This window comes from Atractosteus spatula, chromosome 6, assembly GCF_055471065.1.
Source record: "Atractosteus spatula isolate fAtrSpa1 chromosome 6, fAtrSpa1.hap1, whole genome shotgun sequence".
In the NCBI taxonomy this organism is placed as follows: Eukaryota; Metazoa; Chordata; class Actinopteri; order Semionotiformes; family Lepisosteidae; genus Atractosteus; species Atractosteus spatula.
In genome coordinates, this window is record NC_142711.1 from 58808023 (window position 1) to 58834805 (window position 26783).

Below are 26783 nucleotides of genomic sequence, written 5' to 3' on the forward strand. Positions count from 1 at the left end.
ATTTTCAATTAACACAGGACCCCTTGGAGAGATGAACACCTGGGGACTCTTTTATGTTCCAATTAGCAGTTGCTCACCTTGGCAGCCATTTAATATTGCATGACTCCTATATATTCATCATCTCTTATGGCTGCTTTAACATTAGCGTAGAGATTTACAGGGACACTACAATTATCAAAATTATTTACTAATTATTTACTGTAGTCATAGGCAAATATGTACAGTAAGCATTTCAAGGACCAAACCAAGAACTAAAGTTTGCCAAAAATAAAGATATTTTTCTCATGTATTTCCTGTGGTGGGTATTCTGCTAATGCTGTAAAATGCAGTAAACAACACAATTTTGGAGACTGAATATAGGGTCCTCAGTTTCAGGAGCACATACAAGTATAATTCTGAACTATTAAAGCATGATATATAGTATGTGGGGATAAGGCCAGATAAGGCATAGATTCAGCATTTGTATCCTTTGTATGTTTTCTGTAATAACACATCACCCATTTTGAAAAGAAGACCACAATTCTGTGATGGGTTCGTGTTGGCAATGTACAATTATGGCATGATATTGACAAACTCAGTCCTGTTAGTTATAATTAACATCCAGATAATGCCATACCTTTTTCAAATGTCTAGCTTGAACCTTAACAAAGACCAGAATATTGCTGATGTCATCTACACCATTCTCTGCCTCAAAATCCAAAGATTGCAGTTTCTCACAGATTGTGCGGAGATGTAGATTCCCGTATCCTGCTGCATTTGTTGTCCAATTTGTCTTCTGTTGTACCTTGTGTTACACGGTGCACGAGTGATGAGGAATCCCTTCTGACATCTGGGATATCCACTACAAAGGCAAACTAGCTACATTTCTGATTCGAAGATGATTGATTGAGAAACATTCTGTTGTACAGCTCTGTGCTTGGATCTATAATCACTCCCATGTTTGCTTTGAAATTGTTTGTATACCTGATAACTGAAAGTTTTTCTTGTACATGTTCTTTAATGCCATCTTAAATGCATTTTGGAATGTTTATTGAGGAGTTATGTATGAAATGTCTCGGCTTAACCCACTTGGCTGAGGGCCAACCACCTAACTGGACGATGAGGACATTAGAACACCCATATAGAGAGAAATGTTAACCAAGGGGAAGCTGTAAAGGTGGGGATGGGGTAGAGGAGTGATGGAAAAGAATTATGTGAACAAGAAAGAGGGGCTTTCTTTTGTAGTTTTTTTTTTCTCTGTGAAGTGACATCTTCCAAATTAGAGGTGAGATAGATTTTGGTTGCTTTGGTTGCGGTCACCCCTTTTGAATTTCATTTAAAACTCCAATTATCTTTTTGGCTTTATGCTGAACATAAAAAAGGTACTACCTTTTTTCTCATTCAACTCTTATCAAATGAAAAATATAATCATTAAGGTATCTCTGCTTTTGTTCCACACTTTCATGTGGTACTGTTCATATCATTCTGAATATCGTCTTTTGAAATCCAATATTCCCCGATTATGGTGTGCAGTGTAACAGTGACATGCCATGAATAAATGTGCGTCCCTGAGAATAATCTAGGATATTTCTTTCTAGCTCTTTGAACATATATGGTATGTAGTAAAGCAAGCTTCCTCATGCAGAAGGCTATAGGGAAATAATGGATTTTGAAAAGCAGAGCACAGCTGATCATTGAGAAATTGGTAGAAACCAGTGGGAAGACTACAGATTAGAAACTCTGCAGATACCAAGTGATATCATTAAATTAGTGAATGCTCACTGGAGAAGAAAAAAGACATCTATTCATTATTGTCCTGAATGGCCAGTATCACAAGAATGATGCTTTATACTGTGAAGAGGAGTATGGAAATAGAGGTCTGACAAACAGCAAACCTAGCAGAACACAAACAAGTGCCTACTAGACATATCAGGTAATATCTGGATAGTACAATACATAATGGGACAGTGATAGGATGCAAATCACACCCTATTTTTGAATTACTGTATGCCTTTCATAAGAGATTAAACTTCATAGAGACTTTGTATGTGAGTGTGGCATCATTCATCACAGAACTTTTTTGTTGAACGTTCTGGAAAACAAGAAAAATATTGTTTTTGCCTGCCATGACAGGAAATAGTGGTTAGAGTTGGTCTGTATCGAAACAATAGCTTCTGTCCATAACGTCAAGATTCTTCAATAATTACTTCTTCTTGCCTGAGAAGCGGAGTTGTTACTTCAGCAGTCAGCCAGAAATACCCAGACAACATCATTCCACTGAATTCCAGTAACATTTATAGTGTAACGCATACGGCCGACAGGTACTGTGTAAGAGCCGGCGTACCAGAGCAGGTGACGTCACCGCCCTTCCCTGTGATAGCATGACTACAGCTACTGGGCTGTAGAGGGATCTCTCTTTAGCTCACGGGGCTAGGTCGCTGCAGAGAGACGCGGAAGTCCCGGGTTCAAGCCTCAGTTGGGATGGGGCCGACCTAATGCGGCAAGGGCGCCCGCCTGAGCCCCCGTTGCGTTACATTGGTGTCAGAAGCGGGGTGGGATAGCCCTTCGCCGGGGACGGCGATTTAAGCGGGGGAGAGTGTAACGCTTACGGCCGACAGGTACTGTGTAAGAGCCGGCGTACCAGAGCAGGTGACGTCACCGCCCTTCCCTGTGATAGCAGGACCACAGCTACTGGGCTGTAGAGAGATCTCTCTTTAGCTCACGGGGCTAGGTTGCTGCAGAGAGACGCGGAAGTCCCGGGTTCGAGCCCCGGACAGTGTGGGGCCGACCTGATGCGGCAAGGGCGCCCGCCTGAGCCCCCGTTGCGTTACATTGGTGTCAGAAGCGGGGTGGGATAGCCCTTCGCCGGGGACGGCGATTTAAGCGGGGGAGAGTGTAACGCTTACGGCCGACAGGTACTGTGTAAGAGCCGGCGTATCAGAGCAGGTGACGTCACCGCCCTTCCCTGTGATAGCATGACTACAGCTACTGGGCTGTAGAGAGATCTCTCTTTAGCTCACGGGGCTAGGTCGCTGCAGAGAGACGCGGAAGTCCCGGGTTCGAGCCCCGGACAGTGTGGGGCCGACCTGATGCGGCAAGGGCGCCCGCCTGAGCCCCCGTTGCGTTACAATATACAGTATGGCTATATAGTATCAGGACTATAGGTAAGAAGTGTAGAACAGTGGCTAAAGCTAAGGACTCATTATATGGTGCTGAATTTAAATGTCCTAAGAGGGGACACTGGTGCCGTACATTCTAGCTGAATATTTTACCTAGATTTCTTCGGCAAATCCAAACTGCTAGAAGCCATATCACCCTGCAACTCACAACTGGCAAGTGACTGAAGCTCAGCAGGTATGAGCCTGGTCAGTACCTAGATGGGAGACCTCCTGGGAAAAACTAAGGTTGCTTCTGGAAGAGGTGTTAGTGGGGCCAGTAGGGGGCACTCACTCCGCAGTCTGTTTGGGTCCTATTGCCCTAGTACAGTGACAGGGACACTAGACTGTAAAAGGGTGCTGTCCTTCGAATGAGACATAAAATCGAGGTCCTGACTCTCTGTGGTCATTAAAAATCCCAAGGTGTTTCTCAAAAAGAGTAGCTGTATTACCCCGGAGTCCTAGTCAAATTTTCCATTAACCTTTACCAATCATGGCCCCCTAATAATCCCCATCTATGAACTAGCTTCATCACTCTGCTCTCCTCCCCACTCGCAGCTGGTATGTGGTGACCGTACTAGCGCAGTCTGACTGCTGTTGCATCATCCAGGTGGATGCTGTACATAGGTGGTGGAGGGGAGTCCCCATTACCTGTAAAACACTTTGAGTGGAGTGTCCAGAAAAGTGCTATATAAGTGTAAAGAATTATTATTATTAAATCCATCTGTGCAACTTGGTATCAGAATATACTGTATACATTAGATAAATTCTAGGTAATTGTAACCTGTAAGTTGTGTTGGAAAAAAATCATAAGTCAAATAAATTAATAATCTCAAACACTAGTGAAGGAGTCTCCCAAATGAGTCTCTCTGAAGAAATAATTTTCTAGACATTTTCTTTTCATAATCAGAGGATACATTTGTGTCTCATTAAAAAAATGTATGTCTTCCAAAAAATACAAAAAAGGTTTACTTTATAAAAACGGGTGTGTTTTTAAATTAATGCTAATCAACAACATTTAATCACCCAAGCGATTCACTGTGCTGTTGCTGCTTTTGCTGATAGTACCTTGATGTTTTGTAAAGCTTTTCATAACAAAGGTTCCCAAAGGACTTTATAGGAAGAATGAGATTCTCCACCAAACAGGAGCACTCTCTATAGTGACATTCAATGGTCATTTTGCAACAACAGCTCACAATACAGACAATTAAGAAGGGACATAAGTAACTGTTCAACCCATCAGACTAGAGGTGGAATTGGGCAGTGCAGTGGTATTATGGTTAGCATTATTGCCTAACAGCTCAGGGATCTGATTTCAGCTCTGGGAGCTTTTCTGTGATAAATTTCTATGTTCTCTTTTTTTCCTCTGCTTTTCTCCCACCTCTAAAAGACAAGCAAGTTAAGTATTCTAAATTGTCCTTTTCCATGGGTTATTTTCAGGTTCTTTATTGCTATGGGGGTGTGTTCCCAGTAGTTGTTATGGGACTATAGAGAAATATAATCACTTAGATTTTGTTCATTCTGGATTTCATGTAGAGAAATATTAAGAAAACTAAACCTGGAATTTGTCCAGGACAGCTTACTAATGAGATCTATCTAGCCCTCTTTCGTTGACACAAGTTTAAAAATCACATATAATTGTGCGTATGCTAAAAAATGTTACAGAGAAGAATGTAACTACTGTATTAAACCATGAACATCTTGCTTCTGGTTTAACTTTAGACTCAGAAGTACACATTGAATCTCGTTTTAACAATACAGCTTTACAAAGTAAACATTGTTTCGTTTTTTTGGCTGCAAACCTCTCAAGTTTTAACTTGCACCTCAGATATTTAGAAAAAGGGGTCAAATGAAATAAAACCAAGTAGAAATGAAAAACTAAACCAAGATCCAGTACTTGTGTCTGATTCCCCATATATAAAGAAAGTTTTAAAGAACTCTATCTCCACTTAGGGCTGCACAGAGGTGCAGTGTTTAGCATTGGTGCCTCACAGCACTGGGGCCCTGGGTTCAATTCCTGGGGTTCTATCTGTGTGGAGTTTGGTCTGTGTTCGCATAGGTTTCCTCCGAGTGCTCCTTTTTCTTCCCATTTTCCAAAGACATGCTGGTAGCTTAACTGGCTTCTGTAAATTGGCCCTGGTGTGGGTGTCTGATACATTCCAGGGTGTATCCCATCTTGTGCCCAGTGTCTTCTGGGATATGCTCTTTGTCACCGTGACCCTGAATTGGAAAAGCAGTTATTGAATGTGATGTGATGATGAAATATCCCCATTTGTCAAGATGTAGAGAATGTGACGGATAGAGTTCCCAGTATATTCTTGCATTTAGAAGACTTATTTTAAGATTTCTTTAATTAAATTTAGTTGTTATCTTTCACCTCATTATCATTTACCATACAGTATATTGTTGGGTTTCATTTCACTCCAGATACAGAACCAAATACAGCTATAATCAAAAGTGCTGACAGTGCTGCAAGGAAAACAATTGATTTTGATGAGATCTCAGAAGTAGAGATTTATTGTAATCTCTGTACCTCTTAAACTGTAAGAGGTTAATAACCTGTCCTTTGCTTAAGAAATGTTCAAAAAGAGCAGAACTGCAAAAAATTGTATTTTGTGTTTTTTTGTTTACGGGTTATTACTTATATTAGTATAAGTGCACATTGAGGAAACCACAATGAGAAATGAAGGGAAAGTACAGTGGCATAATATTTGACCTTTGGATCAATATTTTGCAAGGAGGGAACATTGAATTGGAAAACTGACACAACTAAATTAGATTGTAAGCTGTAAATATTTACTGTAGAAAAATTGTTTTTATACCAACCTGGATAAGACGTTTTTACAATGCCTGAAGAAACTGATTGTCTACGTTTTAACGTAAAAATTGCCTAGGAACTGAAATTCGTCTCTGTTTTTTTTTATCAGCTTCATTCAGACCAAGACAAAGGAGATGGAAGTCTGAAGTATATCCTCTCTGGAGATGGAGCGGGCAGTTTGTTTCTTATTGATGAAAACTCTGGTGATATCCATGCTACTAAGAGGCTTGACAGAGAAGAAAAGGCTTACTACGCACTCCGGGCTCAGGCTGTGAACAAGAAGACAGGCCGTCCAGTGGAGCCAGAATCAGAATTCATCATTAAAATTCATGACATTAATGATAATGAGCCAAAGTTTACAAAGGAAATTTATACAGCCAGTGTCCCAGAAATGTCATATGTTGGTAAGTTCATAGAATTCAAGATTGATTTCAGAGATAGTTATGTATTAATTAAAGGGAGACCAGTTAACAGAGAAAGTGAAATTAGTTTTGCAGACATAAATCTTAAGTCTACTGGTTAATAAAATGCAACCAGTTCATCTGTTGATCTGAATAAAACTTCAGTTTTGGAAAATCTACTTAAACTTAACTGCTATAGAAATGAAACATAACTCCTGCTAATTACAAAAAGTTAAGAGATATAATGTGAGCATCATGTCAGAAAAGCTTCTCAATTAGTGAAGCACTCCTTTAAGCATACTCATTTATATGCATTAAATATCAGCAAAACTCCAAAATAATTAGTAATCTCAGGAAAACACAAATTTCCATGTCATTTGTAAATATAAAACGGCCCCTGAGCACAGAAGGGCATCATTTTGTTAAAACAAGTCCTTTGTGACAGAAATGTCACTGTGTGATGCACTCATGCTGTTTGGTGGCTGAAGGGACCCACACAAACAATAAACTTGTTTTTTAATTTTTTTCTGGATGTCCTCCAACCACTGTTTATTTCTCTCCTTTTGTGTTTGGCAGTGTCCCTTTACACAGAGAAAGACAGTGTTAAAATAAAGAGGACTGTATCACAATCTTGTTGTACTGGCCAAAGCTGTACTGTATATGCCACACACGTTTTTCAACAAATTGATTGGGGAGATCATTACATTGCTTGACTGACTGTATGTACACAACACATCTGTTTAATATAATGAAATAATAGAAGTCGAAGTAGAGAGTCGTTTAATGCTGACAGTGCAATTAACATCTTGCCAGCTTGGCTTCTGATATGATTTTCCCCCTGATGTTGTTTGTAACTCTAAATCTTGATACAAGAAAGCCCATGGAATAAAAAGGAAGGCATTCTAATTCATGGACTGTACAGATGCAGGTTTCTTTCTCACTTGGGGAGATATAATTCTCAGAAGGTAGAAATATAGTTTGCATGTCTTTAATGTTGTGGGGGAAAAAAACTTCAAATTACTGTTTTGATTGACATGAAGTTTCAATTGGCACCTGAAGAAGGCTCCACGGCCGAAACGTTGTGTTCTCTTTCTTCTTTTTTTCAGCATGGAATAAACCTATTACTTGTTCCTATGAAGTTTCAATGTATAGCATTCATTCAAAATATGGATATATGTTCAGATAATAATTTGTTTGCAGAAGATAGTAAAAGTGAACATATAGTATGAAACACATTAGATCTTGTAGATCATATGTGGAAAGCAGAATAGTATCAGCAGACATTGAATTCTTGTACCATAAACGACTGACTGATTGCTCTATCTGCCCTATTTTATAGGTGACTTTAATTGTTGTTACAAAAACTAGGATTATTAATGCATTATTGTCCCTTCTTTGAACTCTTTCTATACACACATACTATTTACTTTAACAATTCAGAAATCTTAATACATTTGTATTTTCTGTCATGCTGCATTACATACAGTAGTTCCTTTTAATTTCTTGTGAGGTAAACAGGGTACCATATTTATAGACTGACCATTCTGATACAGAAGAGCAGTGCTTCCCTTTTTCATGATTTTGTTCCAGGTAATTACAGTATGTTTAGAAAATCCAGTAACAAAACGTACATAACATAATGTAATGTTGCTGTATTTTAGCTATAATGATATGTATATTTTTTTAAATCTTCTAGTTGTTCTGAATTGTGTATTTTCTTGATTGAGACACCTAACAGCAGTCAAAGTCTTTCTATGTAGACTTGATCATTTGTAAATGAAATACCAAACTGTCCAGAGGGTTGGCTATGAAACCTAAACAGGTGGTCAAGAGAGACAGTTAACATGGTATTGTGATGTGTATTCCTTCTGCTTTATAGTTATGCAATTATTTTCTGCCTATTTTTTATAGTGTAATTTAAGTCTTATTCACATGGTGCAAACTAGCAATGTGTAGTAATTTAGCAAGATTAATTTTGAGCTTTGCTCAAAGTTTATTACTCCTATAAATACTCAATGTATTTTTTGTCTACACAGATTTATATATTTGACAAATAATTTAGATAAATATAATTATAGATATTTCCTGTGATATTCCTTGGTATGCCAAGGATTTCAGCAGAGGAAGAGTTTTTGTCTCTTTCACTTGCTCTTTTTACACATACAAAAGCAGATGTTATTTCTGAAAAATGCTAAAAGGATAAACCTTATGTCTATGAAAAAAGTACTAAAAATATGAGCAGACCTATGTAAATCTAAACAAATGGCAATCTAGAATTTAATGAAATCACTGTACACTCATGTATTTCATACAGTTTGATTCACAGACACCGATGTTGAAAACAGGATTTCTGACCTGCTGTTATTTAAACTGTTTCAGGTACGTCTGTTGTGCAGGTCACAGCGACTGATGCTGATGATCCTACTTATGGGAACAGTGCAAGAGTTGTCTACAGTATTCTACAGGGGCAACCATACTTCTCTGTTGAGCCAGAAACAGGTAAGTCAGTTTTTAGTTAAAATTTTCTCTTTTCTGCTCAATATTAATAAAAACAACAAGGTGAAACAAATACTATGACAGTCGTGTTTACAGGGAGGAGTAGCATATTTAACTATTCCAGCCAAATCCAAAAAGTAATTACTTTATGCACATAATCACAGTTTATCTGTTTATTAGCAAAAGTAAAAAATCAGTAAAGCTTTTTACATATCACTGCATTTCTTGGGATTCATATGAACTATCTTCAGCAAGATTACATCCATATTACATGTGCCATTCATGCATGCATTGTGATACTCTGAAAGAGAAATTGCAACCAATTGAGGTTGAATTTCCTGATATTAAAACGTTTACTTTTAGAAATGCACAAATATGAAGAAATTAAGTATCGGTTCACATACAATGACTGATACTATATGTACAGTACCTGGTCATGGCCATCTGAAGCTTTCTGTATCATTTCTTTCAGTGTTTCTTGCTAAGTATTTGTTTGACATAAAATGAAATGATTTCTTATCCCATCATTCAGTTGAATCTCAAAAGCAACAATGCGATTAAATTTCATGAATTTATTTCTTCAAGACGTGTCTTGACTGTTTTTCTTTATTTTACTGAAATTCATTCATCAACATCCTGGTGTTTATAAAATTTAATGATAATTCAAACACCTAGGCTTTTAGTTTGGAGGCTGATGTTAAAGTAACGAGTTCTCATTGCATACTTGATGGTTGCAATATAAAGATATGCTGTATGTTTTAAGAGTCAAGGTGGTTTTCTCCATGTGTTCTAGTTTCCTCCCACCAAAGACAGACAAGTTAGGATTGATTAATTTTTTTAAATTGTCCATTTTTCCCTTCCCCAGCATTACACTGTGTCCTGTTGAGTGTAAGGGCAGTACTGAGCTCTCACCTTATGCCTTATGTTTCTGGGTTAGGCTCACAGGTTATGGCATTCTCAACCAGAAAACGCAGCTTTCTGATAGTGGATGGACGGATGCCATTAAATCGCTCCAGCGTACTATTAGTAAATGAGTCAAATACAAATCGATTTCTCACATTCAGTAGTTCAGACAGTATATGGCAGTAGAGTTACCACCCCGTAGACTGATCATCTCACAAGCTAAGCAAGCCTGGACATGGTCTGTACTGGGAGACTTCCAAGTGATACCAGGCTGCTGCTGCATGGTGTTAGCAGACCAATTGGTGGTGCTATACCCCCTGAACAAGAATTTCCAAATCGATGCACTCGTATGATGACAGGGAACACTATGCTATAGGATGTACTTGGTCATTTAAGTTTCAATGGCACTTTGACACTGCAAAAGATAAGGGTTGTTAACCCCAGTGCCCTGGCTAAATTCCACTGTGTTATTCCAAATCTGGATTTTCTGAAGCATCCCCTCACTTTAATTGGTGAGATCTCACTTGTTTCCTGAACTGATGTATAATTGTCTCTGCTTCGCAACAGGGTGGGTGCTGCATTTCATTAATGGATAAAGCAGGACCTCCCTGTGTTAAGTGTTTTGACATCTTTCGGGATTAACAGAGCTGAATGAATGCAAGAAGATATTTCATAAGGCCTTGTGACAGAAGTTATCTTCTTTCACTGAAACTTGATCTAATGCTGTTGCTGGGAATCTCTCTGAAACCTTGAGCTGTTTCTTTTTTTTGCCAGGAGATGTTTTGAAATATCCAAACATACTGTATATATGCCTGTAAGCATGCCTAATATCTATCTAACCATATAGAGTATAGGCAGATGTTGATGTATGCTCTGCTTTTCATTCACAAAATCAAAAACTCTCCACTGCTTTTTATAGGCATTATCAGAACAGCACTTCCCAACATGAACCGAGAGAACCGGGAGAATTACCATGTGGTGATCCAGGCCAAGGACATGGCAGGACAGATGGGTGGATTATCAGGGACGACAACAGTCAACATCACCCTCACTGATGTGAATGACAATCCACCCAGATTTACTCACAGTAAGCTTGTGTTTTCAAAGTCGCTTTCAACCCATCACAATAATAAAAAAGCAGGACCTTACCCTTCATCTGGTTTCAAATTTCAAAATAAAGATGGATTATTATAGGAATGGCAGAGCAAGTGCTCAGGGATGAGCTACTACAGTGCTCTCCATCTCTTGAAGGTATGGAATAATTAAATGCAGAGCCATATGATGGAGCTGTATGTCCCGTAAAGTGCATCAGATCAGTCTGGTAATCCTTATTAAATGAAAAGAATAGACTCTTAGAGTTTTAGCTCTCTCATTCTCTCACTCGCACTATATGTATTATAAAGCTGCTTTGTCTAACCCTGTGTGGTTATGTGTGTATTACACCCAGATATTGCTCCTAAGACAAATTGCAAAGGGTGCTAAATAAGACTAACAGCAAGCTCATATCATTATTCTCTTCATCTTTAGCAGTAGAAGGAAAGATGGAAGAACACTTTAAGTGGTCTCTCTACACAGTTTCACAGAGACGTTCATAGAAAATTTCAGACTTAAAATGTTATCTCTCTGTTGCAAAAACTGCCACCAAATGTGGCTGAAAGGATGCTAGCTGTGAATAATTAACCACTCTTACAATGCTTTTGATATGAGATCATCTGTGGGCTAGACGGACCATCTATGCAAAAAGTAATTCACTCCAATTTCTTATTAAACACTTGTTAACCTAGGATCTCTGAAAAGATTACACATTAATGCATTGCACATAACTGCATAGACAGTAGCATTTCAGCAGCTGATGGTGTTGTCTCTGTGAAAGGAAAGGAGCAGGTGTTATTCTGGCATCTGACTTTGCTTGAATATATTTCCTGCTCTAGATACCTATCAGTTCAATGTTCCAGAATCTACCGAGGCAGGATCACCTGTGGGGAGGATAAAGGCTGATGATGCTGATGTTGGCAGAAATGCTGAAGTTGACTATACTATCATTAATGGGGATGGACTGGACATGTTTGATATCGCCACAGATATGAACACACAAGAAGGAGTGATCACAGTGAAAAGGGTAATTCTGATTTCCAGATTTAAAAAGCACACTCAAAAGGTCACAGATGCAATGTAATGTGAATGTCCATTACAGAGAGCAGGATGAATGTTTCTACAAATATAAACATTCCCCGACATCCATAATTACTTTTAATAATCAAATTCAGATTTATACTTGCAGCATGATTAAGTATGCGCCACTAATATAAGCAGTTTTCTTTTTCATGTATTAAGGCGTCAGGCTATCAAGTTAATGTTCATAAACATAATTTATTGCCAACTACATTATATTTTAATACTTTAATTGGATTAAATACAAAACTATAATGTACTTGATCTTTATAACAAAATCACATATCCATAATTCACAAGATAATATCAAAAACATGGTATATAAACTTCATGCATTAAAACCAAAAACAATAAACTGTTAAACACCTATGTACAGTGTATTTCAAAGCATGATTTTCAAACCACAAGAAGCCGGAAGGAAAGTTAGAAGGATGTATTACCATCTAATGTATACTTTGCTATGGGTGGATCAATACCTTTCAAGATACAGTAGAAACAGAAATAATTGCTTTTGCAGTTGTTAATCAATCTTGACATTCCCTGCATCTCTGGGACTCCATTATTCAATTTGATTGCAGGTATCAAAGTCTTTGTGACACCATACTGGTTCTTCGTTCTTCTCACTGTATCTTCTAATTAAATGTTCTCATCTTTTAAGAGGAGATGTCATTTTTTAAAATCCCTGATATAAAACAATGCATCACTTTGTTGCATTCCCATGGGTTTTAGTATGTTTAAGCAAAGAAATCCTTTTTTCAAAAAAAATAAAAACAGCTAAAAAACCCTGGAAAAAAGTTAACAATTGTGAACAAAATAGTGAAGTAAATAAACTAATTCCTACAGCATAGCTGTGACCATTTTTCAAGCCAATTGTGGTCATTAAAGTCCTGACACTGGACTAGTGCTGTCACTAAGTCATCTAATTAAATGTTTCATCTTTTAAAATGACAATTCATTTTTTACTTACACTAAACGAATGTATATCAATGTATATCAAATGCATCAGCATTGGGTTTAACATATTAGAGCAATTAAATTCCTGTTTTTTAAAATAGCCTTGAAATAGTTTGAGTGTGGAAAAAAAATACTGACAAAAACAAAAAACTGTGTACAATCCTAAGAAAAGACTGTTTTTCTGACTATTGTTAAAGTAGTCTTAATTAAGATGTTGCAGACAAGAATACCATAATTTTCATTGTTTCTTACTATTTTGTTATTTTTGGTGAAATATTCAAAATTTCTAATATTTCTAAGGGTGATGTTCAGATTGCCCCTGCAAACTCCATAGAATTATTTAGTGACATAAAGATACATACTATCTTTCCTCTCTCTCCATATTCTTTCTGTTATATGTCATTCAGATGATCTCAGTCAAAATGTGCCAGTCTTTAGTCACTTGTCCACATCGCACATCTAACATTTCAGTCATTCTTTTAAGAGTGATTATCTCATACTACATAGGAGGTATTGCCCTTTTTTAAAAGATATGCAGAATCAATCAAAAAAATGAAGATATGCCTGATAGAGATATTTTGTCTGTTTTGTGTTCCATCTGTTCTTTAGCCTTTGGACTATGAGAAGAAGAAGATATACACACTGAAAGTGCAGGCAGAGAACACCCACCTAGATCCAAGATTTCTTTCACAAGGTCCCTTCAAAGACACAGCTACTGTAAAAATCACTGTTGAAGATGTTGACGAGCCACCCAATTTTGAAAGGGCAAGTTATATCATGGACGTTAAGGAAGATGCGGTAAATGGCACTGTCATTGGATCTGTTAGCGCTGAAGACCCAGACATTACCAATAGTGCCATTAGGTAAGACACAGAGAAAAAGATGAAGTAGTTCTTAGTAATACAGTAGTATGAAATAAAGCATTGCAAATAGTTGTTATAGTGGAGATCCACATTTTATAACATATAGTTTGTAAGTGACAGTAGCTTGTTGCCTTGTCTAGCTCAATGTGGATGCTAGAAGCTAATTGACCATTCATCCATTTTATATGTTCAGATTGTGAAATGCTGAATTGCTGTGTTGAAATAATTTGTATGAATGTTACCCTGCTGCAAATGGCCTTAAAAGAACTGATGGTTGTTAAGTGGCATACAAAACTTACATGTCAGAGGTTTGTTTTCTGATATTTGCTTTGGTTATCCAGTGTCCTGTGGTAATATGTTATATATCTTAAAGGAAATATTTAAATATATTTCATTGAAAATGTCTTTGAATCTGTAATCCTTCCAAGGATATACTGCAGTATAAGGGGCAAAATATTCACATGGCAAATTTCTATCAGATGTGATGACAGACAAAAAAGTCTCAAATCCATCTAGAAACAATGTGAAGAGTGCTTAAGTCTTATTTTTTAGCAGTTTTAAATTAAATTTCAGTAAATAAAATATAACAAACACAAGGGCCTGAATTTTTTTGATAGCCAGTATCCCTCCTTGCGTATGCATATTTTCTAAAAGACTGATAATTAAAGACGGTGTTCATTAGTGAGAACAAAACCCAGGGGTATACTTCAGAAAGGAGCTCAACAATGTGATTAAAAACAACAGGTTTGGACCTACACAATTATCGTAAATGTGATAAAGATAGCAAGCTATTTTAAAATGCTGGATATTATTAATTTTGTAACTGTTTCATTGCACAAAAGGTAGACTCCTGAAGAAAAATGTGTTCTTAAATGGTACTGCAGTGGCCCTGTGAGACTTCATGTATCTGAGATACAGTTTCCTGGGGTTGGGATTTCTACAGCAGTCCCAGCTGACTTTCTACAGGCCCTGCATTCATTAATCAGACTGAAATATTACACTCACCAGGAAAAACTGTGTAAACCTATGTTGCCTTTGTGCTTTGAAACAATGAAGTGTGCTACAGCTGCACAAAGTTTATAATCATAAATGGAAGGCTAGCAGCCAGTGACCAAGTAAAGGACTCAAGGGTATAAACATTAATTAGCAGTGACAAAAAATATAAAGAATCTAACTGCATCTTTTTCTTTCAGCACATTAGTTATTTCAAGTAGTTTGGGGATGTAAAAACAATTTAAAAAATTGATTCTGTTGGTGCAGAGCGTAACAGAGTAATTCAGAATAATCAAATACAGCACAACTGGGATTGCATTGTTTGTCAATGCCAACTCATTTTGGCTGTCAGTCAGATTTAGTGCTTTTGAAACCATAGTTGGCAATAAAACTAATTCATGTTATAGTCTTTCAATATTTTTAAGGTCTTCTGTGTGAATTTATTCATTTCAAAGTACCTCTACCACAGTGAAGACCAAATGATTTTTGTAAATGAGGATAAATAGAACAAAACAATCCAATGAAGCATGCTCCTGAATTGTGTAGGTGAAAAAAGAAACAGAAAAAAGGAGAAACAAAATTCTCTAAAACATGATCTGTCTCACCTGCCAAACCTTTGTATAATTACCTGGAGAAAAGCATTAGACAGAGACTCCCTGAAGGGAAAATATTGGCGTAAGCACAGCCGCTTAATGCTCAAGTGTATGGGAACTAGGGGAAATTTTAGTTTCATCAATGGTTTACTTGCAGAGTTCCCCCCTAAACAATTGCAAATACAATAACATGAATTACAGTGCAACACATAAAAAGTTATAAAGTATAATTAAAATGGAACTTCATTCCTTGAATCCCGAAAGGTCGGAATGTGCTTAAGAGAGCAGTGAAATGGAGCATACACACACAAATGTGAAAAAATATGCAACCAGACACCTACAGTATTTGGGTAGAGAGACACATGAAGCGTGATGAAGGCTAGAAGACAACACAGAAAGAAACACAAACTTTCTGTCGGCAGATCTGTGTATGATCAAGGCTTCCCTCATGGTTGGGAAGATTGGCACAATATGGAACCTATTGTATGAGCAAGTTCCACAGTTAATGAGGGAAACCTGTGTAATATATAATTAATTTAGGATTTAGAATTCCTGTTTCAAAATATTCATCTGTATTATAAAGGCATATATATATATATATTTCAAACAACCTTTTACTTCCATGGGTTTACAAACATTTTTTTTCCAAACAAAGGCAAAAACAACACAAAAGTATCTTATTAAATAAAAAAAAATCCCAATAGAAAACCTTATAATATAAGATGTGCAAGAAATTGTTGAAATGTGTAATTGTCAAATCAGATCCTTTAACAGAATGGCTATTTGCAAAACAAAGGGAACTGACACACTGGAACTGTAAGGAAGATGCTATAAAGAAAAGTGAAAATCTTTTATTTGAGACATTCATGTGCCCATTTAATAACATATATAAATTCATTTTGAAAGCTGTATGAGGCTTGAGTTGCATCATTTATTCTAGTCATTTTTTTGCTCTGAACTGAAAAAAAAAATAATTTTATCTAAATCGATCTTCAGGTATTCCATTGATCGTCACACAGACTTGGAAAGATTATTTAACATCCATCCTGGGAATGGATCAATCTTTACTCTCAGGCCTCTTGACCGGGAGGAATTTGCATGGCATAACATTTCAGTGATTGCAACAGAGTTCAGTAAGTAACTTTCAAATACTTTTATAGAATGCGTGGAGGAACTATTTATTAGAGTGTTTAGTAAACCACTGTGAAATAAAAGGATAATGAACTTAAACAAACGATCTGCTTCTAAAAAGGTTTTCAGTACTGATGAGACCCTGTAAGACACTAATTACCATTGCACCATGTGGCTGTGTACAGTTCAAGATAAATTGTGGTCACTCTCAATTCAAATAAAATTAATTTTATTATATATAATGCCATCAAATTAGGAATCGGCCTTTATTTTCTTAAAGACTCTGATCTCCAGTAATGAATGCTGTATCCACTAAGGAAAGAAACACATGATGATGCTCATCTGTAGAGCTATTTATCATCGGACCTGTTGCAGAGAGCTTGACAAACTCCATAGATCTTGAGAGTTATGGCTTGCCTAAAATGGGACACTACTCACAAAGTGAGGATGTGAAGCTATGGGGCAAAATGAGCTGATCCTGGAGGTTTTGATTAGTAACTGTCACACTAGATGAGGCGCTGCAAGCAATGTTGTTGCAATACCAGTAAAATGCTGATAACTGATTCCCATTTCTGTGATATCTTTGCATGGCAAGGAATTGTCCAGTTAGAGCAGCCAGATCAACCCTTTGGAAAGTAATAATATTTTTTGTTAATATTAGCGATGGAACATACAGAATTTATTGTTTTATCAACCAGCCCTAATGCCAGAGTGCAGAAATCTGGTATTGATCTTGGCTAGTTAGGATTCCAAAAAATTTGAAAACTTTAAAATACTGGGAAGCAAAAATATTTTTGAGAGAAAACATAATATACTGAGCATCGATAACCTTATCACTTATAATTTCTACAGACTTAACAAGGTTTATTGGTTTATTATCAGGACAATTACAAAATCAGTCTTTTTTAGAGTAGGTGCTCCGACATTTCACTTAGCAGAAATAACATAAGTAAATGCGTTGTGCTGAGTAACGTTTGTTATGGGCAGGATTATTCAACCAAGGGTTTAGTGTGAAAGTTAGAGGCTAGTAGTACAGTATCTGTTGCCATTGCAGAAACCAATGGCAGCTTTCTGTACATCTGTGATGCATGATTCGCACCAGGCTGCAGATGCTGCCTAGTGGGATTCTTTACTACTGCCCTCGTAGAACCTGGAAAAGCATGTGCCTGTGTGTTGGTTCCTTAAATATTCAATGGAGTTCAAGTCTGGATGGTTCGTCCACGGCATGCCAGCAAATCATAATTGGAAAAAAACAATTGTGAAAAGTGAACAAAATCCATACCATCGTTACCGATATTATGAAGTCTATGTTCCTTACTTAATCTGTGTTCTCACTGTTTTAACCATTTACCTGCAAATGCCAAGAACTCTTGAGTGTTCTAATCTGGTGAGGCTAACTGCATGCAAAACCAGCCTTCGGTACTGTTAAAGGTGATTGATGTCTGTGAATTGAACTGCAGCCAATGTATTCTGCTACTTTCTTAACAGGCAACCCCAAGCAGGTCAGCCGAGTTCCAGTTTTCATCAGGGTGCTGGATATCAATGACAATGCCCCAACGTTTGCCACTTACTATGAGACATTTGTCTGTGAAAATGCGAAGGCTAACCAGGTAATGAGGAAACAAGAATCAAGAGCAACATACTAAGAATCGCTAAATAAATTTTGAATGTCTAATAATATATGGCTTGACAAAGAGTTAATTTAAGTTTGTTTTATCAATTTTTTCTTCATTCCCATTTGAAGCAGATGGCAGGCTTTGCAGCTTCTCCATATTTTTACATACCAGCAGTAAACTGTATAGTTCTTGTGGATGCACGCCACAGATAATATTAATTTAAGTGACTCCCTTCAAACATATGGCATGTTTGTGTAATTATGAGGAAAGAAAACATTTGCCTTATCATCCAGAAATTCAAGAACATCAATAACTCTTTCTCACCCCAAAAAATTAAGCGTTCAGCCTATGGTATCTGACTTTACTTCATAAAACCGACAACCTTGGAAGCATCCTTCTTAAATTAGCTCTAAAACTTAGCTCTGAATAATGCGAAAGTCAAACTAAAATGAGAATGACATGCCTCTTAAAAAGAAATATTTCTGAATGACTAACAGTGACTGCAACTGGAGGATTTTATTAATAGAACCTTACAGTATTCGGTTGGACAGTTTTTTTTTTCTGAAAAAATAACTTCAGCTCCACAAGAGGAGAGGATCTGTCAGTATAGATGCAATCTGTTGTCTGATGGCTGTTGCACTTTGCAAGTCTCTTTGGTTATTTCTTTTCATTTCCTTCTGTCTTCCCTTGTTTCGAGGTGAAAACTTTCTGTGTTAGCAAGGTCTTCCCAGCTCTTGCTATTTTCAATTAGGGTTGCCACCTGATGCCTTTATTCCTGAACACTGTGAGTTAGGAAAGGGTCCTAACCACATTGTAATTGAAAGCAATGCCGTAAGATATTGTATGTCAATTCCTAAAGCTAGACATAAATACTTTAATTTAGTTAGCTGAAGCACCAGGCATTAGCTTTCTTTAAAACAATCAATCACATGTCATCCATAGCCTTGTTAGACTCTGAAGACTAGAGCCTTTGGAAAAATGTTTAGTGAAAAGAACGTTAATAATCCATACTAATACATTGTTCATGTAAGATAAGCATTTTCAGCAATATTTCTGAACAGGAGAGATTCTTAAGTACATTTTTTATGTTTTTCCATGCGACATGTTGCTTAGTATTCCAAGGTGTTTATAAAATAAAAAATGTTGTGGTTTGAAAATGATGTTTTTATACTTAATTGATTAATTAGATAAGGGATTTAAATTACATATAGAATTTTCAGACATACAATTTAACAACTGTTTATTATATTGATAAGTATTACATATTATATAATATTACATATTATATTGATGTCCTAATGACTAATTTTGATTGTATACCTTAAGGCAACATGAAAAATTCTGCTTAGATTTTTTTTCCAGTGAAAAAAAAAATTCTCGTGAAGTTAATAATAATATCATCGGTAATAAATTAAAAAGTGTAATTTAGAGAAATTCTTGGCAATCCATTGCTAACCATTATTGATGGAAAATGTGGCCAACCATAATTACTGGGTATAAAACCATTTTTCAGCAGTAGCAGAGGCAGGTCGTTGTCGGCTGGACTCTTGTCACTGCAGTAGTTTTAGTGTTAAACTACAGTGAAGAAATTCTTAATACCTCTTCCCGAACAAGTGTGATGTTCTGTAGATGATTCATTCATAATGCACTTCTTTCTAATTATTTAAGATTCCTGAATCTTTGAATTTCAGGGGTTCATATATCTTCAAGGATTTCAAAAGATCATTTTAATAATTTCAAGTGAAATGTGGGTATATTGGTTTAATTACCGAGTTACAAACACGATTTTGAAGAATTGTTCATTTGTGATCTGTAGGTTACAAAGATGACAGCTTTTTAACTAAATGGTACTTCTGTAAAGATTATTGCTTAGAATGGTTTTAACGTTTAGAATTGTTAGAACATTTTGCTTCTATGAATCACATTAGACAATGATTATTTTTAGTAAATAACTCTAAAATGTAAAATTTTAAAGCACAAATGCACAAATATGGGAAAAGTAACAACAGAGAATAAATATTTGCTACAAAAGCAAGTGAAAACCCAGATGTTACAATTGTTTCAACCTTTCTTCACTGTTCTATAAATGTCAGTAACAACTGGAATGGAAGTGCCCTGTTAATTTTACCCTGCCTTAAACTAATCCCATTCACATCACTGCATGGTCTGACAGAAATGCCATGTAAGATCTTGTAAATGCAAAGAAAAAATGTTGAAGTATGCTTCCAAAAACATGTCTATCATGAGTAAAAAAATAGATAAAACTCATGAAATCTTGTTTCCTTTTTACAGCGAATACAAACAGTGAGTGCAGTAGATGCTGATGACCCTACTGGTGGGCACAAATTTTTCTTCAGTTTATCACCAGAAGCCTCTGTCAATGCAAACTTCACAGTCCGAGATAACAGAGGTAAGCAGCAGTCCGCAAAGCACTGTCTGAAGCTAACTAGCTCTTATCTGCTTACTCTGAACATTGCAAACTTTTTTTTAGAAAAGAAAAAGAGCTCTTAGCCCTTAAAAAACCTGTCATTTTACTAGTGACTTCACAGTTATGTAAGCATTTTTAACTTCAAATTAGCCTATTATTTTTCCAACAGTTTTCTTACAAGAAATTGTGACATTTCCAAAACATAAACATTTAATGGGCGATTTAAAAGCAACAACAAAAAGATGCATTCTGTTTAAAACGTACAGTTGGAAAGTCAGATGAGTAATTGCAGAACAACGCTCCATTCAGCATCTGTTCCTTTCTGCAACAAAACACAAATGTTAAGATTCTGACACCAGATAAATGGAATTCAAAATAAAGTTCCAGCTGCAGTTGTTTCACTCTAATGTCTTCATTTCAAAAACATTAGAGTTTTACAATAGACTAACAAAAGACATTGATGCCAAAATAAATGTTGTTGATTATTTTATTTATACTTTGATACAAAGAAGGCTACCTGGTCAAAGTAAAGTTTCAGAAGTCTATTCAGAGAACTTTTGGGAAATGTTTTGGAAAGTCCTTAAACAGTGGTGACTGTAATAATGATAGTAGTGTTGATGTACACACCCATATAGTTATGAGTAACCCAAATCATCTGCAAAACATTTTATACTCTTCAGTAAAATCAGTAAAAAAATCTCTTGTTTTTAAAGTAATCTCATAATATTGCATTACTTCATTATCTTAATTCCATGAAACAAAGGGAAAGAATAACAAATCGAGAGTCAATCAAAAATCAAATGTTTTCACACTGAATTAATAGACTTTTTAAAAAATGAGAAATATCAAGTAAATGATCATGTGAGCTGACTTACAGAAAATGTCAAATTGTCATATTAATGCACTCTGGTGGTCATGACGTAAGACAAGATGCTGTACTTATTGTGATAAAAATGTTAGTGTCACGAGACAAATGTGAATTATTTGACTAAAATTGTTTCTAATATCTGAACATATGAGCATGTGCTCTGTTACCAGCAGGATCTGACAATGGCACATAAAAAAACAATATCACTAGCCACAGTAATAGGCAGTAGTTGAAAAGCATGGCTTGTCTGACGAAAAAAACATCCTTCGAGAAAATCTTCAATGAGTTTATGTTAAATCACATTTTTACCATGCAAAAATTAGAAACTTAGATGGGTATTTTTATCAATTAGGTACGGTAGTGATGGACTCAAACATAGCAAGCACAAAAAACTTTAATATTGGCACAGAGAGCCTGAGCTGGAGATAAGGCTAATGTCAATTCAGGTCCTATATCATCTTATAGTTCAAGTACTGCCTTGCTGCTTAGATGTTATCTCCAGCATTTTTCCTCTTTGAGATGATTAAACAGGGTCATGCTCACCTAAAATATCTTCTCTCTTATCCTCTGATCAGAAGAAAAAGCATGATCCTTGCCTCTGTTTAATGTGACTATCACAGTAGCCTTAATGGTAGCTGCAAGGATAAGCCACTGTTTGTGCTTACAAGCATTGTAAATTTCATTAGAAAACTACCACCATTGTTACGTACTGTATGTTTCTTCCTACTTTTTGCACGTATGATTGAAGATGTTTAGAAATGCATAGATATGTACTATATGCATTTCTGTTTGCATGCAATCATTCAGTTCTGATAAATTCTGACTGCCGCATTAATATGAATTTAAGTTTTTAGCAGCATAAAGTAGAGGTTTGTCCTGCTTTGATGAACTTCTGCTTTTGAAACATACTTTCCTCCAAAACATCATGATAAAAATGGGAATTATAACACCTGAAAATGGCAGGAAATTGCAAAAACAAATGTTAGACTTATTTATGAATACAAATACATGAGTTGAATGCACATTTCAAACTTTCTGATCATAGTAAATAACATGACTAATCAGATGACTAATCTGAGCTGGTAATCATTATACAATACTACAAAACTCATTTGACTTAGAACAAATCTTACAATTAATTTGAAGATTGAGCTATTTTACTGTGAGGATTGTCCTGAATGTCCTATATATGAATATGAATATTGTATATCAAATTAAAAAATGACCTATAGAACATCACTTTTAAATGAGTGTTTTTGACATCAAAAAGCTGAAAATAGCTTATTTAGCAAGGTACTCATAGAAAGACTAATATTAAAACTCAGGACATGAGTTTTTTTGTGAAAAAAATTGAGAAATTGTATGTGTTTGTAGGCTTTCATTGTAATATTGCATGTTGCTCAATATTTACAGTGTGAGTTTTGCTGTAGGGATATTGGTCAATCTCAAATTGTAACTGAGACCACCAAGGACTTTGTCAAAATGAAAATGAGATGCAATTAGATTTACTTCAGTGCTCATTTGCACACTAGTATTGATCAAAAGAAACGTGTATTTAGTTTGAAACAAGATGTTTTGTAAAGCCTTTTTGTTCTTTGTACGGTTTAGTATTCTGGATCTGTAATTGTATTCCCTGACTGAAATCTACACTATTCAACTTCCTACCAAGGTATGGAAAGCAGTCATTTCAAAAAGACTGAAGGCAATAATAGGTCCACTTTGTGTTTCCTGTGCTCTCTTTTTAATATTTTACTGCAGACAACACTGCAGGAATCCTTACAAGGCGAAGTGGGTTTAGTCGACTGGAAAGAAGTACCTACCTTCTGCCTGTGGTGATATCGGATGGGGACTACCCCATGCAGAGCAGTACAAACACACTGACTGTTCGTGTGTGCACCTGTGACAAGGAGGGGAATATGCAGTCCTGCAATGCTGAAGCTCTGATGCTGCCTGCTGGCCTCAGCACTGGGGCCTTAGTTGCTATCCTGCTCTGCATCATTATTCTTCTCAGTAAGTACTACATCTATTTTCACAGTGACCTTTCCTAACACAGATACTTTTCATATTGTCAATGTCATGAAAAGGGCTGGAAATTGATTGGATATGCACTATGGTTTCATTGGAATTCTATGCATTTGCCAGTTAGAGTACACGGCACTTGCTGTTTAATCGCATTTAATTCTGTAATTTTTTAGCATACTTCAAGAGCTAAAATCCATTTGTCTTTCTAACTGCAATGTACATGCAACATAACACATAGCACTGGCAATTATTGCATTGCAATTTAGGTATTAGTCTATGGCATTATTTCCAGGGATAAGTAATTTCCAACTGCATTTCATTTTTAAATCCAATTTTCATTGAAGCAAACCACCGCACAGAAACACTGCGGAAGTAACAGCAAGTCTTTCTCTGTCTCCAGTTATAGTGGTTTTGTTTGCTGCCCTGAGGAGGCAGAAGAAAAAGGAGCCTCTGATCATCTCCAAGGAAGACGTCAGAGACAACGTTGTCAGCTACAACGATGAAGGGGGTGGTGAAGAGGACACCCAGGCCTTTGATATTGGGACGCTGCGAAATCCCGAAGCCATTGAGGATAACAAGCAGCGCAGGGATATCATTCCAGAATCTCTTTACCCTTCTCGACGAACTGCGCTCACCCGGGATAATCCAGACGTCAGAGACTTCATAAACCAAAGGCTGCAAGAAAACGACACAGACCCAGCTGCTCCTCCTTATGACTCCTTAGCAACGTACGCCTATGAAGGCAACGGCTCCGTAGCTGAATCCCTCAGCTCTCTGGAGTCAGCAACAACAGAGGGGGATCAAGACTACAATTACCTCAGCGAGTGGGGGCCCCGATTTAAGAAACTGGCAGAGATGTATGGGGGCGAGGACAGTGACAGAGATTCCTAACTTGAGTTGTCATACCGGGGAGAACAATACTGCACTGGCGCACAACGTGACCATCAAACAGCGCGGACGATAATGCAGCCACTGTTCTACAAAGTGCCCTTTTACAGTAATCATCCAATCCTTGGGAATCCATGGTGAACAAGCAGTAGGTTGGAGGATCTGGTTTCAGTCTGCAGTTTCCCAAACTGCCATTTCTGGATGGATAGACTTCTCCAAGTTGCTTTGCTGAGTTCAGTCTGATCTTGGTTTTTTTTTCTTTCTTAAGCTGCCCATTCAGACATGCTGTGGAAGGGCAGGAATTTTTATAAACTTACATCCACTATTGTTCCTATTTATCTTGTTTCTGAGATATATTTGAATATTGCAGGTCCTGGCTTAGCTTATGTTCACTGTACCTTAAGTACAGCTTGCTGTATTGAGTTTTTTTAAGCATTTCTGATACAAACAAATCCCTTGAACATTCCGGTTTGGCTTTGATAGAGCTTTGACACATACATATGGATTCCTGCTGATAGACTTTATGATTAAAGTCATATGAAGCTGATGATCTAGCAACTTCTTTTTACTTTTCTGAATTACAGTATCAAGGGTTTTTGGATTACAGTTTCAGGTATGTTATTGAATTAATTAAGGGGAAGGTGAGGACCAAACTATTAGTGTATAATAAATGACTGAAATGTAATAAAGCAAAGCTTTTATGGACAAATTAGAATGCCACTTTGAATTGTTTGTTGTGAAATAACTTCATATTTAAAGCAACAGTGGCCCATTAAATGCATTATACAAAATGTTGTACTCTCTATACAAGACTATCCCGTTACATCCGTCATTATTTTTTTTTTTCACAGCTCAGATTGCCATCCTGAGCAATTTCTCTCAGGGTCTTCCATCATACTGCAACACAGACCACAACTAGCATCCAACAGCTTTACCTGGAAGGCTGTCATTGTGAAGCATAATGTACATATTCCAGCACTGTTGCAAAGAACGTCCTGCTGTAAGTAGGTCACATGAATAGCACTGTGCGGGCTCAGAGATTTTATCTTTTGATGGATGGAAAGATTCCTTGATACATGCAGCTGCAACAGTGTTAAAAAGCTCCAAGGACGATGGTGTTCATGTGTGAGACAGCAAATCATCACAAACCCACCATTCCAGATAAACTAGGGACCAAGTTGAGAAAATGAGAGCATCTGTAAGACCACATATACAGTATCTTGGACTAATGGATACATTCTGTATGTAAACTATCACTGTACTACTGAAACATGGTGCAAGAAAGTGGAACAGTTCACACAAATGCAAACCAAATCAATACAAGTCCCTGTCTTTGTGATCTAATCACTACCCACAGGCCACATTAAGAGATTCTTTTCTGTCCAATAAATATCTCATAAATAATTAGAAAGACATTTTTCCACCAATTTCCTGCATGTACATTTTTAAGGCATTTTCTACCTTAAAGTAAGTCCCATAAAATAACAAAAAAAACCAATGAACATGTAAAGTATCGTTTTCTGAATATTTCGTCATATGCTTTCTTGCTGATTTGCGAGTTGATTTAACAGTAGCTTAGACAATCTTAAAAATGGCACAAATGTTTTTTTAATTTTTTAAGCAAGTTAAAGACTGTTCTTTTGCACTTGAACTCCCATTTTGCAGTTGTGTATTTTCTATTTCTGTTTGAGCAAATGGTGTCAAAATGGGATGTATTATTATTATTATTCTATATAAAAGATTGAGTTCTGCTGCGACAAAATGTTTCCAGATTTCCATGTGTGACTACAGTGTTGACAAAAAAAATAAAACTTGAATTAGCTCATGCTATTGAATTACATGAAGTTTACATTTGAAGGATTTTAATTTTTAAACAATAAAAAATTGGGCTTTTTAAAAATTGCATTTTAATTAACTGTGCTGCCTATACTCTATAACTAATCAAACCTTAAGATTTTTTTTTCTTTTAAATTGTGATTGCCTTCAAAAATCAGTGTGGTTTCTGAAATAAAAATATATCTATAATTTTTCAGAACCTAGGGAGCATATACCCATAATCCAGAAAAGTGAGCTTCGATTTCTGAACTTGTTTTGAAAAATAGAATATTAGGTCTAAACATTTTAATCTTCTGTAATGTTGATGTGGCTGGCCCATTTGTTATTCTTCACCATTATATCGGTGTTGTGTTACTAACAAATTATTTTATTGTCATTGTTGAATGAAATCAGAGGTTTTGTGCAGTGCTTTTCAGAAGCCTATAATAAACATGCATCATTTATTTGCTTTGTACAAAGTGATATTTTGTACCAAATATTTCTATGACATTACGTGATAAACCTTTTTTTTAGAACACAATGATAACACGCAATGTAACACCTGTACTGTAAGTCTAAGTGAAAAATATGGACAATATAACTCATCTCATGATATGAAAAGTTCACAATAATTAAACATAATAAATCTTTTTAAGAAAATGTTTGTTCTGCCTTTTTTTCTGATGAC

At 36.4% G+C, this 26783-nt stretch overlaps 1 protein-coding gene across 1 annotated transcript in view; it reads left to right on the plus strand.

Moving 5' to 3' along the window:
- LOC148833087 (cadherin-10-like) overlaps positions 1–26755 on the plus strand; it is a 47124-nt gene extending 20369 nt beyond the window's left edge. Inside the window, exons 3-12 of the mRNA XM_088919362.1 lie at positions 6062–6356; positions 8733–8852; positions 10672–10839; positions 11684–11871; positions 13488–13741; positions 16324–16460; positions 17947–18068; positions 20367–20484; positions 23129–23380; positions 23793–26755. Of these exons, the coding sequence (XP_088775488.1) occupies positions 6062–6356; positions 8733–8852; positions 10672–10839; positions 11684–11871; positions 13488–13741; positions 16324–16460; positions 17947–18068; positions 20367–20484; positions 23129–23380; positions 23793–24283 (2145 nt within the window). The 3' untranslated portion in view covers positions 24284–26755. The remainder of the gene's footprint in view (positions 1–6061; positions 6357–8732; positions 8853–10671; positions 10840–11683; positions 11872–13487; positions 13742–16323; positions 16461–17946; positions 18069–20366; positions 20485–23128; positions 23381–23792) is intronic.
- The last annotated feature ends 28 nt before the right edge of the window (positions 26756–26783 follow it).